The sequence below is a fragment of the Ovis canadensis genome, chromosome 22, assembly GCF_042477335.2.
Source record: "Ovis canadensis isolate MfBH-ARS-UI-01 breed Bighorn chromosome 22, ARS-UI_OviCan_v2, whole genome shotgun sequence".
Lineage (NCBI taxonomy): Eukaryota > Metazoa > Chordata > Mammalia > Artiodactyla > Bovidae > Ovis > Ovis canadensis.
Genome location: NC_091266.1, coordinates 32,199,370 through 32,214,520, shown reverse-complemented (window position 1 = coordinate 32,214,520; position 15,151 = coordinate 32,199,370). Strand labels below are relative to the sequence as shown.

General features: G+C 40.0%; 1 protein-coding gene across 1 annotated transcript in view; it reads left to right on the top strand.

Annotated features, from left to right (window-relative positions):
* Positions 1–15,151, top strand: part of LOC138427926 (cytochrome P450 2C31-like) — a 55,863-nt gene that overhangs the window by 28,710 nt on the left and 12,002 nt on the right. Inside the window, 2 exon segments of the mRNA XM_069568040.1 lie at positions 1,120–1,261; positions 7,547–7,733. Of these exon segments, the coding sequence (XP_069424141.1) occupies positions 1,120–1,261; positions 7,547–7,733 (329 nt within the window).

Genomic DNA, 15,151 nt, shown 5'->3' with positions numbered 1-15,151 from the left:
GTGTTTTGCCTATATTCTCCTCTAGGAGTTTTATAGTTTCTGATCTTACATTTAGATCTTTAATCCATTTTGAGTTTATTTTTGTGTATGGTGTTAGAAAGTGATCTAGTTTCATTCTTTTACAAGTGGTTGACCAGTTTTCCCAGCACCGCTTGTTAAAGAGATTGTCTTTACTCCATTGTATATTCTTGCCTCCTTTGTCGAAGATAAGGTGTCCATATGTGTGTGGATTTATTTCTGGGCTTTCTATTTTGTTCCATTGATCTATATGTCTGGAATCAGTTTATTAAAACAAATGCTCCTTCTTAAAGATATATTCATTGCCTGTGCAACTTATTGTTGTGCAAACTGTACTGGATGTCTTGAATTATTTCTGCATTGTCACTGAAAATTGCTTGGAAGTTTGTATATTTACCATGTTAAAGCTGGTTCTTTATTTGAGAACAGATTGAAACACACATACACATTCATGATAAGTGATAGATAGTATTTTCTCTTTCATTAAATAAATTCCATGAATGAGTGATGTAAGAAATGAGAGAAGGCAGAAATGGATGGGCATCTAGAAAGGCTTACTCTTGGAAAGACAGTAGAAAACAGATGAAGTATGTTTTGAGGATTAGCAGAGACAAAACTGGTTCAGGGAAAGATAAGTGCAGTGATGAAGTGTGTGGAATTTTTAGAGATTGTCTTGATAGTAACTGAGGAACTATCGTGGGTTTAGTGACTGATGAATTTGGGAATAGTGTTTTAGTTTGAGGATAGGTGGGAAGGCCTGAGTGAGAAATTCAGATATAATGAAATAGACAATAGATGCCTGAATTGATGGTGAGTAGCAGTGATGATTTGATGAGTCAGGTTAGAAAGAAGTTACTGAAGAACTGATTTACTCCATTGGGTGAGAAAGTGAGGAATCAGAAAGGACTTGTTGGAAATTTAACTTTGGTTACATTTTAATTGAAGAAATTCTAACAACTTCTCTAACTTTACCATCATTTATAACATTCTTTAATATTTGGCTTAATTTGTCAAATAAATAATCTTAAAAAATTATGTTGTTATATGGAATTATTATAAGTTGCTTTTACTTATTAAGTAATCCTAATACATCATTGCTAGGAGAAACACAATAAACAGTCTGAATTTACCATGGACAACTTGATCACCAGTCTATGGGATTTGCTTACTGCTGGAATAGAGACAACAAGCATCACTCTGAGATATGGACTGCTGCTCCTGCTGAAGCACCCAGAGGTCACAGGTAGTATCAGAGATGATGGACAGGATGAAACTCCAGTTAGAAATTGGCAGGCAACACTGATGACTTTTCTACTCTTCATCTGCCTAGAAGATGTACAAGAAAAACTTCCATCCTAGTACATCTTCCTATCATTGTATGAATTACATTAAAATTAGATTACAGTACAAAAAGAGAATGAAATATTTAACCAGGAGCAGAGTTATGGAGGGCAGAGATCACTGTCCTCCCTACTGTGGTGGAGTATCCTTGATTTGCATCAGGTCAGGTGCAGCAGGGCTTCCATGGTGGCTCAGACAGTGAAGAATCTTCCTGCAATGCAAGGACTTGGGTTTGATCTCTGGGTCGAGAAGATCCCCTGGAGAATGGAATAACTACCCACTCCAGTATTCTTGCATGGAAGAAGTCCCATGGATGGAGGAACCTGGCAGGCTACAGTCCATGGGGTTGTGAAGAGTCAGGCATGAATGAGTGACTTAACACACACTGAGAGATGCAGTAAGAAGAGTTGTCCTTAGGTCTAGAAAGAATTAGCTATCTTCTTTCTCTGCAGTGATACTGCTTGATAAGCCTTCCAAGTCCAGATAAATATACTTTTGTCAAAAGTTAATTCTACGCAGATGCATTTGCAATGGAAGGATTGACTCAATAAAATCACAGTCTTTCTTCATCAGAAAGCCTCACTCTTTAAATTAAAAAATTCTGTTCAAATATACCCTTTGGGGCAAACAAATTTTCCTTACAAACATAATTTCTCATTCTCTTGTTTATTCAGTCTTCATCTAAGAGAATATTTCCTTAACTATATCATGTTTTGTGCTTTGATTCATTAGGACACTTTTATTTATTTTTTGAGTTTAATTGTCTTACAATGTTGTATTAGTTTCTCCTGTACAACAAAGTGAATCAGTTATATGTATATATATTTATGGGCTTCGCAGTGGGTGCTAGTGGTTAAGAGCTCACCTGCCAAAGGGCATGTGAGACATAAGAGATTTGCATTCATTCCCTGTGTCGGGAAAATCCCCTGGAGGAGGGCATGACAACCCACTTCACTATTCTTCCCTGGAGAATCTCATGGACAGAGGAGCCTGGTGGGCACAGTCCAAAGGGTTGCAAAGAGTCAGACATGACTGAAGCAACTTAGCACATATGCATATAGATTTATAATCATTATATCTTTTTGTTGGATTGATTCTTTCATCATTATGTAATGTCCTTTTTTTTCTTGTTCCGTACAGTCTTTGTTTTAAAGTCTATTTTGTCTAAGTATTGCTTCTTCAACTTTCTTTTTCTTCCATTTGTATTCAGTACATTTTTCTTGTGGAGTAGCTGCTGGGTGATGGTGGGTGGGTTGGGTCATGTGGCAGCTGGTTATGAAACCCCATGGAGCCCAGTCTAGTGCTGGCCCTCTGGTGGTTAGAGCTGGGTCCAGGGCCTCTTCCTGAGATGGCTGGCAGAGAGTTATGGGGTTTCCTAGAATTGGGTATCAGTTTGCTGTTGGGTGAGCCTGGGGCCCAAGATGTCTTCTAGTAGTGCTGACCTGCTGTTGAGTAGGCTGGATTTTGACATGGTTGCCTCAGAACTGCTATGGTCCTGGGGCTGGGGTTTTCCTGCTGGTTGGTGGACCAGGCCCCAGGAGTCTTGAGGATAGTACCTGCCTTCTGGTGTATGAGGCCACATTCTGACATCTCTGGCAGTAGGGTCTTGGGTATCTTGTTGGGGGGAGCCAGATCCTGTGTTCTCTGGCTGTATGACCCTAGGGGTCCTGGAGTTGCAGTTGGCCTGCCTGTTGTCCGGATGGGGGCCCAGGGCATCCTGGGGTTGGTGTTTCCCAACTGGTGAGTGGGGTTGAGTCCAGGGGCAGCTGGGGCTCAGGGCTGCTATGGTAACTGGCATGCTGGTGGGTAGGACTATGTCCCAGCCCAGCTAGCTGCTTGGCCTCCCACATCCAAGAACGGGTGATAACTGGCTGATGAGAAGGGCCAAGTTGTGACACTAATAAGCCACAGGGAAGATTCTAAAATTGCACTTATTATCATCATCCATGTCCATGTATTGGGATGAGCTCTCCAAAGTAGCTGATACCAGCATATGTGTTCCAGAGGTGAGCCCCAGCTGCCCTGTGCCTCTCTGGGAGGCTGTGCAAGATCAATAAATGGGTCTGACCCAGGCTCCTTTCAAATTAGTGCTCCTGCTTCTGGGTCCCAGAAATTTTGTATATGCTCTTTAAGAGTGGAATCTCTACTTCCTGCAGCTCACTCAGTTCAGTTCAGTTCCATCGCTCAGTAGTGTCCAACTCTGTGACCCCATGAAACTGCCAGGCCTCCCTGTCCATCACCAACTCCTGGAGTTCACTCAAATTCTTGTCCATCGAGTTGGTGATGCCATTCAGTCATCTCATCCTCCGTCGTCCCCTTCTCCTCCTGCCCTCAATCCCTCCCAGCATCAGAGTCATTTCCAATGAGTCAACTCTTCAAATGAGGTGGCCAAAGTACTGGAGTTTCAGCTTCAGCATTATTCCTTCCAGAGAAATCCCAGGATTGATCTCCTTTAGGATGGACTGGTTGGGTCTCCTTGCAGTCTAAGGGACACTCAAGAGGCTTCCCAAACACCACAGTTAAAAAGCATCAATTCTTCGGCACTCAGCTTTCTTCATGGTCCAACTGTCAAATCCATACATGACCACTGGAAAAACAATAGCCTTGACTAGACGGATATTTGTTGGCAAAGTAATGTCTCTGCTTTTGAATATGCTATCTAGGTTGGTCATAACTTTTCTTCCAAGGAGTAAGCGTCTTTTAATTTCATGGCTGCAGTCACCATCTGCAGTGATTTTGGAGCCCCCCAAAATAAAGTCTGACACTGTTTCCACTGTTTCCCCATCTATTTCCCATGAAGTGATGGGATCAGATGCCATGATCTTCATTTTCTGAATGTTGACCTTTACACCAACTTTTCCAGTCTCTTCTTTCACTTTCATCAAGAGGCTTTTTTGTCCCTCTTCACTTACTGCCGTAAGGGTGGTGTCATCTATATCTCTGAGGTTATTGATATTTCTCCCAGCAATCTTGATTCCAGCTTGTGCTTCTTCCAGCCCAGCGTTCCTCATGATGTACTCTGCATAGAAGTTAAATAAGCAGGATGACAATATACAGCCTTGATGTACTCCTTTTCCTATTTGGAACCAGTCTTTTGTTCCATGTCCAGTTCTAACTGTTGCTTCCTAACCTGCATATAAGTTTCTCAAGAGGCAGGTCAGGTGGTCTGGTATTCCCATCTCTTTCAGAATTTTCCAGTTTATTGTGATCCACACAGTCAAAGGCTTTGGCATAGTCAAGAAAGCAGAAATAGATGTTTTTCTGGAACTCTCTTGCTTTTTCCATGATCCAGCAGATGTTGGCAATTTGATCTCTGGTTCCTCTGCCTTTTCTAAAACCAGCTTGAACATCTGGTAGTTCATGGTTCACATATTGCTGAAACTTGGCTTGGAGAATTTTGAGCATTACTTTACTAGCGTGTGAGATGAGTGCAATTGTGTGGTAGTTTGAGCATTCTTTGGCATTGCCTTTCTTTGGGATTGGAATGAAAACTGACCTTTTCCAGTCCTGTGGCCACTGCTGAGTTTTCCAAATTTGCTGGCATATTGAGTGCAGCACTTTCACAGCATCATTGTTCAGGATTTGAAATAGCTCAACTGAAATTCCATCACCTCCACTAGCTTTGTTTGTAGTGATGCTTTCTAAGGCCCACTTGACTTCACATTCCAGGATGTCTGGCTTTAGGTGAGTGATCACACCATCGTGATTATCTGGGTCGTGAAGCTCTTTTTTGTACAGTTCTTCCATGTATTCTTGCCATCTCTTCTTAATATCTTCTGCTTCTGTTAGGTCCAGACCATTTCTGTCCTTTATCGAGCACATCTTTGCATGAAATGTTCCCTTGGTCTCTAATTTTCTTGAAGAGATCTCTAGTCTTTCCCATTCTGTTGTTTTCCTCTATTTCTTTGCATTGATCACTGAGGAAGGCTTTCTTATCTCTTCTTGCTATTCTTTGGAACTCTGCATTCAGATGCTTATATCTTTCCTTTTCTCCTTTGTTTTCCCCCTCTCTTTTCACAGCTATTTGTAAGGCCTTCTCAGACAGCCATTTTACTTTTTTGCATTTCTTTTCCATGGGGATGGTCTTGATCCCTGTCTCCTGTACAATGTCATGAACCTCCATCCATAGTTCATCAGGCACTCTGTCTATCAGATCTAGGCCCTTAAATCTATTTCTCACTTCCACTGTATAATCATAAGGGATTTGATTTTGGTCATACCTGAATGGTCTAGTGGTTTTCCCCAGTTAAGTCTATATTTGGCAATGAGGAGTTCATGATCTGAGCCACAGTCACCTCCCGGTCTTGTTTTTGTTGACTGTATAGACCTTCTCCATCTTTGGCTGCAAAGAATACAATCAATCTGATTTCAGTGTTGACCATCTGGTGATGTCCATGTGTAGAATCTTCTCTTGTGTTGTTGGAAGAGGGTGTTTGCTATGACCAGTGCGTTCTCTTGGAAAAACTCTATTAACCTTTGCCCTATTTCATCTTGCACTCCAAGGCCAAATTTGCCTGTTACTCCAGGTGTTTCTTGACTTCCTACGTCTGCTTTCCAGTCCCCTATAATGAAAAGGACACCTTTTTTGGGTGTTAGTTCTAAAAGGTCCTGTAGGTCTTCATAGAGCTGATCAACTTCAGCTTCTTCAGCGTTACTGGTTGGGGCATAGACTTGGATAACTGTGATATTGAATGGTTTGCCTTGGAGACGAACAGAGATCATTCTGTCGTTTTTGAGATTGCATCCAAGTACTGCATTTCAGACTCTTGTTGACCATGATGGCTACTCCATTTCTCTAAGGGATTTCTGCCCACAGTAGTAGATATAATGGTCATCTGAGTTAAATTCACCCATTCTAGTCCATTTTAGTTCACTGATTCCTAGAATGTCAACGTTCACTCTTGCCATCTCCTGTTTGACCACTTCCCATTTGCCTTGATTCATGGACCTGACATTCCAGGTTCCTATGCAATATTGATTTTTACAGCATCAGACCTTGCTTCTATCACCAATCACATCCACAGCTGGGTATTGTTTTTGCTTTGGCTCCATATCTTCATTCTTTCTGGAGTTATTTCTCCACTGATCTCCAGTAGCATACTGGGCATCTATGGACCTGGGGAGTTCCTCTTTCAGTATCCTATCATTTTGCCTTTTCATACTGTTCATGGGGTTTTCAAGGCAAGAATGCTTTGCCATTCCCTTCTCCATCAGACCACATTCTGTCAGACCTTTCCACCATGACCCTCCCCTCATGGATAGCCCCACATGGCATGGCTTGGTTTCATTGAGTTAGACAAGGCTGTGGTCCATGTGATCAGATTGGCTAGTTTTCTGTGATTATGGTTTCAGTCTGTCTGCCCTCTGATGCCCTTTTGCAACACCTACCATCTTACTTGGGTTTCACTTACCCTGGACGTGGGGTATCTCTTCATGGCCGCTCCAACAAAGTGCAGTTGATTTTCCTTACCTTGGATGAGTGGTATCTCCTCACGGCTGCCCCTCCTGACCTTGAACGTGGAGTAGCTCCTCTCAGCCCTCCTGCACCCGTGCAGCTGCTGCTCCTTGAACGTGGGGTTGCTCCTCTCGGCCGCCTCCCCTGACCTCTGGTGCTCATCTCAAATTAAGCCCTGCTGGCCTGCAAAGCCAAGGTCTCTGGGGGCTCATCTTCCTGGTGCAGCACTCCTGAGTTAGGGAGCCCAGTGATGGGTTCAGACTCCCCACTCCTCAGGAAGAACCGCTGTAATTGTAATTATCCTGTTCATGGGTCTCCTACCTTGGGGGTACAGTCTTAACTGTGCTATGTTTCTCCTATGCATCTCGTGACTCCATCTTTATGTCTTTAGTTGTTGAAGAACTTTTCTCTTAGGCTTCATGTTGTTCTTATTGATAGTTGCTCTGCAAATCATTGTATTAATCATTTTGTAATGCTTGTGGGAGGAGGTGATCTCAGAGTCTTTCTACTCTGGTATCTTGGTCATTCTCCCTTAACTTAGTCATTATTCCTATGTGTTGAGTCAACCAAGCATTGTTCAGCTTGTCCATTTATTAAGTATTTACTGCATGGAGTACTTCTACTCTCTTAGAACTTTCAGAAAATAAAACTGACATAAACAAAATGGTTAAACTGCGTGATGTGAGCCTTCGAGATATCACTTGACATAAATTCTGATTTCTACCTTGCCAGCTAAAGTCCAGGACGAAATTAACCGTGTGGTTGGCAGACACCAGAGTCCCTGCATGCAGGACAGGAGCCGCATGCCCTACACAGATGCTGTGATCCATGAGATCCAGAGATACACTGACCTTGTCCCCAACAACCTAACCCATGCAGCAGCTCAGAACATTGAATTCAGAGAATATATCATTCCCCGAGGTGAGAAGTATATCACCTATACTCCTCATTAAGATTCTTAGGTTTCAACTGTCACAGCAATAGATGCATAGATTGCCTAATTGTCTACAGGTATTGCATAGTCGTGGCTCAGGCATTTCACCCTCTGACCACATGCTCCTTTCCTTTTAATTTGTAGATACAATTTAATAAATATAATAGTGCTTAGACTCCCACAGGATTCTCAGTACATATTCTGCCTGTTCATTAGGCTACTCTTCTGTCTACTCCTTCTTTTCCAGTGTATGTCTTATTACTCTTATGACTTAGTCTGTAAGCACTTCCCTATTTGTCTCACTTACTTGTCAAAAGTCCAGTGCAACAGTTTTCTTCCTCCCTACCTGCATTTGAACAACTGATCCTTTCTGGAAGACCATGCAGCCCATCAGGTGATATTATTATCACTAACTTAACAGGTCTCATTAATTTTATCCAACATTCTTGCTTCGTAACTGAACTCATCTTGCTCCAACAAGCACACCAAAAACCTTCAGCTCTGAATTCTTCCCTTCCAGTTCTCCACCATGGACTTTTCCCCAAATGATCTGGTCTTCCACAGAGAAACTCAGAAGCCATTATAGGGAACTCCCTCACCTCCCTTCCACTAGATTTACAAACTTAGCTATATCCATATCCGTTTATTTTCTCTTTCATTTTGTTGTGGAAGAAGGGCTTTCCTTTTTTCTAAAGTAAATCTTTCCATCTGTGTCATGGATCTCTTTCCTCTCACTTTTTCATGGTTCCTCTTCAAATAATCATTTCTTCTTTTTTTCTTTATTCTGTCCTTCCCTGCTGGCTCTTTTCCATTAGCATTTGAACATACTCAATTCTCTTGTGTCTTAAGAAAAATTTCGCCAAACCCTGATTCCTTCTGGTCTTGTTACTGATCTTAGAGGAAAGTTTTCACCTTTTCACTGTTGAATATGATATTGGCTGTTGGATTGTCATATATAACTTGTATTAGGTTGAGGTGCCTTCCCTTTATACCACTTTGTTGAGAGTTTTTATAATAAGTGAATGTTGAATTTTATCAAATGCTTTTTTTTTTCTGAATCAACTGAGAGGATTCTATGATTTTTATTCCTCATTTTGTTAATGAGTTCTATCACACCAGTTGATTTACACATGTTGAACCATCCTTGCATCCCTGGAATAAATCCAGCTTTCTCATAAATCCACCTGTTACTGTGTTCTTCAATTCAGTTTGCTAATATTTTGTTGAGGATTTTTGCATCTATGTTTACCAAGGATTGTTTTTGTTTTTCAGTCCCTAAGTCATGTCTGACTCTTTTCAGCCCATGACCTGCAGTACACCAGGCTTCCTTGACCTTCACTCTCTCCCCAGGTTTGCTCAAATTCATGTCCATTAAGTTGGCCATACTATCTAACCATCTCATCCTTTGCTGACCTCTTCTCCTTTTGCCTTCAATCTTTCCCAGAATCAGGATCTTTTCCAATGAGTCAGTTCTTTAAATCACGTGGTCAAAGTATTGGAGCTTCAGCTTCAACATCAGTCCTTCCAATGTATATTCAGGGCTGACTTTCTTTAGGATTGACTGGTTTGATGTCCTTGCAGTCCAAGGGACTAGTCAAGAGTCTTCTCCAGCAGCACAATTTAGAAGCACCAATTTTTTGGCACTCAGCCTTCTTTATGGGCCAACTCTCACATCCATACATAATTAACTAGAGAAACCATAGCCCTCTGGATTACTAGATTATTTTCAGGAGTATAAATATATATTGTCATTGAACTATTTTTTTTTTAGTTTTTTATTTTTTAAATTTTAAAATCTTTAATTCTTACATGCGTTCCCAAACATGAACCCCCCTCCCACCTCCCTCCCCATAACATCTCTCTGGGTCATCCCCATGCACCAGCCCCAAGCATGCTGCATCCTGCGTCAGACATAGACTGGCGATTCAATTCTTACATGATAGTATACATGTTAGAATGCCATTCTCCCAAATCATCCCACCCTCTCCCTCTCCCTCTGAGTCCAAAAGTCCGTTATACACATCTGTGTCTTTTTTCCTGTCTTGCATACAGGGTCGTCATTGCCATCTTCCTAAATTCCATATATATGTGTTAGTATACTGTATTGGTGTTTTTCTTTCTGGCTTACTTCACTCTGTATAATTGGCTCCAGTTTCATCCATCTCATCAGAACTGATTCAAATGAATTCTTTTTAATGGCTGAGTAATACTCCATTGTGTATATGTACCACAGCTATCTTATCCATTCATCTGCTGATGGACATCTAGGTTGTTTCCATGTCCTGGCTATTATAAACAGTGCTGCGATGAACATTGGGGTACATGTGTCTCTTTCAATTCTGGTTTCTTTGGTGTGTATGCCCAGAAGTGGGATTGCTGGGTCATAAGGTAGTTCTATTTGCAATTTTTTAAGGAATCTCCACACTGTTCTCCATAGTGGCTGTACTAGTTTGCATTCCCACCAACAGTGTAGGAGGGTTCCCTTTTCTCCACATCCTCTCCAGCATTTATTGCTTGTAGATTTTTGGATTGCAGCCATTCTGACTGGTGTGAAGTGGTACCTCATTGTGGTTTTGATTTGCATTTCTCTAATAATGAGTGATGTTGAGCATCTTTTCATGTGTTTGTTAGCCATCCATATGTCTTCTTTGGAGAACTGTCTATTTAGTTCTTTGGCCCATTTTTTGATTGGGTCGTTTATTTTCCTGGAATTGAGCTGCATAAGTTGCTTGTATATTTTTGAGATTAGTTGTTTGTCAGTTGCTTCATTTGCTATTATTTTCTCCCATTCAGAAGGCTGTCTTTTCACCTTGCTTATATTTTCCTTTGTTGTGCAGAAGCTTTTAATTTTAATTAGATCCCATTTGTTTATTTTTGCTTTTATTTCCCGAATTTTGGGAGGTGGATCATAGAGGATCCTGCTGTGATTTATCTTGGAGAGTGTTTTGCCTATGTTCTCCTCTAGGAGTTTTACAGTTTCTGATCTTACATTTAGATCTTTAATCCATTTTGAGTTTATTTTTGTGTGCGGTGTTAGAAAGTGATCTAGTTTCATTCTTTTACAAGTGGTTGACCAGTTTTCCCAGCACCACTTGTTAAAGAGAATGTCTTTACTCCATTGTATATTCTTGCCTCCTTTGTCAAAGATAAGGTGTCCGTATGTGTGTGGATTTATCTCTGGGCTTTCTATTTTGTTCCATTGATCTATATGCCTGTCTTTGTGCCAGTACCATACTGTCCTGATGACTGTGGCTTTGTAGTAGAGCCTGATGTCAGGCAAGTTGATTCCTCCAGTTCCATTCTTCTTTCTCAAGATTGCTTTGGCAATTCGAGGTTTTTTGTATTTCCATACAAATCTTGAAATTATTTGTTCTAGTTCTGTGAAAAATATGGCTGGTAGCTTGATAGGGATTGCATTGAATTTGTAAATTGCTTTGGGTAGTATACTCATTTTCACTATATTGATTCTTCCCATCCATGAACATGGTATATTTCTCCATCTATTAGTGTCCTCTTTGATTTCTTTCATTAGTGTTTTATAGTTTTCTATATATAGGTCTTTAGTTTCTTTAGGTAGATATATTCCTAAGTATTTTATTCTTTTCGTTGCAATGGTGAATGGAATTGTTTCCTTAATTTCTTTTTCTACTTTCTCATTATTAGTGTATAGGAATGCAAGGGATTTCTGTGTGTTGATTTTATATCCTACAACTTTACTATATTCATTGATTAGCTCTAGTAATTTTCTGGTGGAGTCATTAGGGTTTTCTATGTAGAGGATCACGTCATCTGCAAACAGTGAGAGTTTTACTTCTTCTTTTCCAATTTGGACTCCTTTTATTTCTTTTTCTGCTCTGATTGCTGTGGCCAAAACTTCCAGAACTATGTTGAATAGTAGCGGTGAAAGTGGGCACCCTTGTCTTGTTCCTGACTTTAGGGGAAATGCTTTCAATTTTTCACCATTGAGGATAATGTTTGCTGTGGGTTTGTCATATATAGCTTTTATTATGTTGAGGTATGTTCCTTCTATTCCTGCTTTCTGGAGAGTTTTTATCATAAATGGATGTTGAATTGTGTCAAAGGCCTTCTCTGCATCTATTGAGATAATCATATGGTTTTTATTTTTCAATTTGTTAATGTGGTGAATTACATTGATTGATTTGCGGATATTGAAGAATCCTAGCATCCCTGGGATAAAGCCCACTTGATCATGGTGTATGATCTTTTTAATGTGTTGTTGGATTCTGATTGCTAGAATTTTGTTGAGGATTTTTGCATCTATGTTCATCAGTGATATTGGCCTGTAGTTTTCTTTTTTTGTAGTATCTCTGTCAGGTTTTGGTATTAGGGTGATGGTGGCCTCATAGAATGAGTTTGGAAGTTTACCTTCCTCTGCAATTTTCTGGAAGAGTTTGAGGAGGATAGGTGTTAGCTCTTCTCGAAATTTTTGGCAGAATTCAGCTGTGAAGCCATCTGGACCTGGGCTTTTGTTTGCTGGAAGATTTCTGATTACAGTTTCAATTTCCGTGCTTGTGATGGGTCTGTTAAGATTTTCTATTTCTTCCTGGTTCAGTTTTGGAAAATTGTACTTTTCTAAGAATTTGTCCATTTCTTCCACGTTGTCCATTTTATTGGCATAGAATTGCTGATAGTAGTCTCTTATGATCCTTTGTATTTCTGTGTTGTCTGTTGTGATCTCTCCATTTTCATTTCTAATTTTATTGATTTGATTTTTCTCTCTTTGCTTCTTGATGAGTCTGGCTAATGGTTTGTCAATTTTATTTATCCTTTCAAAGAACCAGCTTTTGGCTTTGCTGATTTTTGCTATGGTCTCCTTTGTTTCTTTTGCATTTATTTCTGCCCTAATTTTTAAGATTTATTTCCTTCTACTAACTCTGGGGTTCTCCAATTCTTCCTTTTTTAGTTGCCATAGGTGTAGAGTTAGGTTATTTATTTGACTTTTTTCTTGTTTCTTGAGGTATGCCTGTAGCGCTATGAACTTTCCTCTTAGCACTGCTTTTATCGTGTCCCACAGGTTTTGGGATGTTGTGTTTTCATTTTCATTCGTTTCTATGCATATTTTGATTTTTTTTGATTTCTTCTGTGATTGGTTGGTTATTCAGAAGTGTGTTGTTCAACCTCCATATGTTGGAATTTTAAATAGTTTTTCTACTGTAATTGAGATCTAATCTTAATGCATTATGGTCAGCAAAGATGCTTGGAATGATTTCGATTTTTTTGAATTTATCAGGTTTAGATTTATGGCCCAGGATGTGATCTATCCTGGAGAAGGTTCCATGAGCAGTTGAAAAAAAGGTGAAATTCATTGTTTTGGGGTGAAATGTCCTATAGATATCAATTAGGTCTAACTGATCTAATCTATCATTTAAAGTTTGCGTTTCTTTGTTAATTTTCTGTTTAGTTGATCTGTCCATAGGTGTGAGTGGGGTATTAAAGTCTCCCACTATTATTGTGTTATTGTTGATTTCCCCTTTCATACTTGTTAGCATTTGTCTTACATATTGCGGTGCTCCTATATTTATAATTGTTATATCTTCTTCTTGGATTGTTCCTTTGATCATTATGTAGTGGCCTTCTTTGTCTCTTTTCACAGCCTTTGTTTTAAAGTCTATTTTATCGGATATGAGTATTGCCACTCCTGCTTTCTTTTGGTCTCTATTTGCGTGGAATATCTTTTTCCAGCCCTTCACTTTCAGTCTGTATGTGTCCCTTGTTTTGAGGTGGGTCTCTTGTAAGCAGCATATAGAGGGGTCTTGTTTTTGTATCCATTCGGCCAGTCTTTGTCTTTTGGTTGGGGCGTTCAACCCATTTACGTTTAAGGTAATTATTGATAAGTATGATCCCGTTACCATTTACTTTATTGTTTTGGGTTCGGGTTTATACACCCTTTTCGTGTTTCCTGTCTAGAGGATATCCTTTAGAATTTGTTGGAGAGCTGGTTTGGTGGTGCTGAATTCTCTCAGCTTTTGCTTGTCTGTAAAGCTTTTGATTTCTCCTTCGTATTTGAATGAGATCCTTGCTGGGTACAGTAATCTGGGCCATAGGTTATTGTCTTTCATCACTTTAAGTATGTCTTGCCATTCCCTCCTGGCCTGAAGAGTTTCTATTGAAAGATCAGCTGTTATCCTTATGGGAATCCCCTTGTGTGTTATTTGTTGTTTTTCCCTTGCTGCTTTTAATATTTGTTCTTTGTGTTTGATCTTTGTTAATTTGATTAATATGTGTCTTGGGGTGTTTCGCCTTGGGTTTATTCTATTTGGAACTCTCTGTGTTTCTTGGACTTGGGTGATTATTTCCTTCCCCATTTTAGGGAAGTTTTCAACTATTATCTCCTCAAGGATTTTCTCATGATCTTTCTTTCTGTCTTCTTCTTCTGGGACTCCTATAATTCGAATGTTGGAGCGTTTCATATTGTCCTGGAGGTCTCTGAGATTGTCCTCATTTCTTTTAATTCGTTTTTCTTGTTTCCTCTCTGATTCATGTATTTCTACCATTCTATCTTCTATTTCACTAATCCTGTCTTCTGCCTCCGTTATTCTACAATTTGTTGCCTCCAGAGTGTTTCTGATCTCATTTATTGCATTATTCATTATATTTTGACTCTTTTTTATTTCTTCTAGGTCCTTGTTAAACCTTTCTTGCATCTTCTCAATCCTTGTCTCTAGGCTATTTATCTGTGATTCCATTTTGATTTCAAGATTTTGGATCATTTTCACTATCAATATTCGGAATTCCTTCTATGGTAGATTCCCTACTTCTTCCTCTTTTGTTTGGTTTGGTGGGCAACTTTCCTGTTCCTTTACCTGCTGAATATTCCTCTGTCTCTTCATCTTGGTTATATTGCTGCGTTTGGGGTGGCCTTTTTATATTTTGGTAATTTGTGGAGTTCTTTTTATTATGGGGCTTCCTCACTTTGGGTGGGGTTCTATCAGTGACTTGTCAAGGTTTCCTGGTTAGGGAGGCTTGTGTTGGAGTTTTGGTGGGTGGAGCTGGGTTTCTTCTCTCTGGAGTGCAGTGGAGTGACCCGTAATGGGTTATGAGACATCAAAGGTTTTGGGATAATTTTGAGCTGCCTGTATATTGAAGCTCAGGGGAGTGTTCCTGTGTTGCTGGAGAATTTGCATGGTATGTCTTGTTTTGGAACTTGTTGGCCCTTGGGTGGAGCTTGGTTTCGGTGTAGGTATGAAGGCATTTGATGAGCTCCTATTGCTTAATGTTCCCTGAATTCAAGAGTTCTCTAATGTTTTCAGGCTTTGGATTTAAGCCTCCTGCTTCTGGTTTTCAGTTTTATTTTTACAGTAGCCTCTAGACTTCTCCATCTATACAGCACCGATGATAAAACATCTAGGTTAAAGATGAAAAGTTTCTCCCCATTGAGGGAC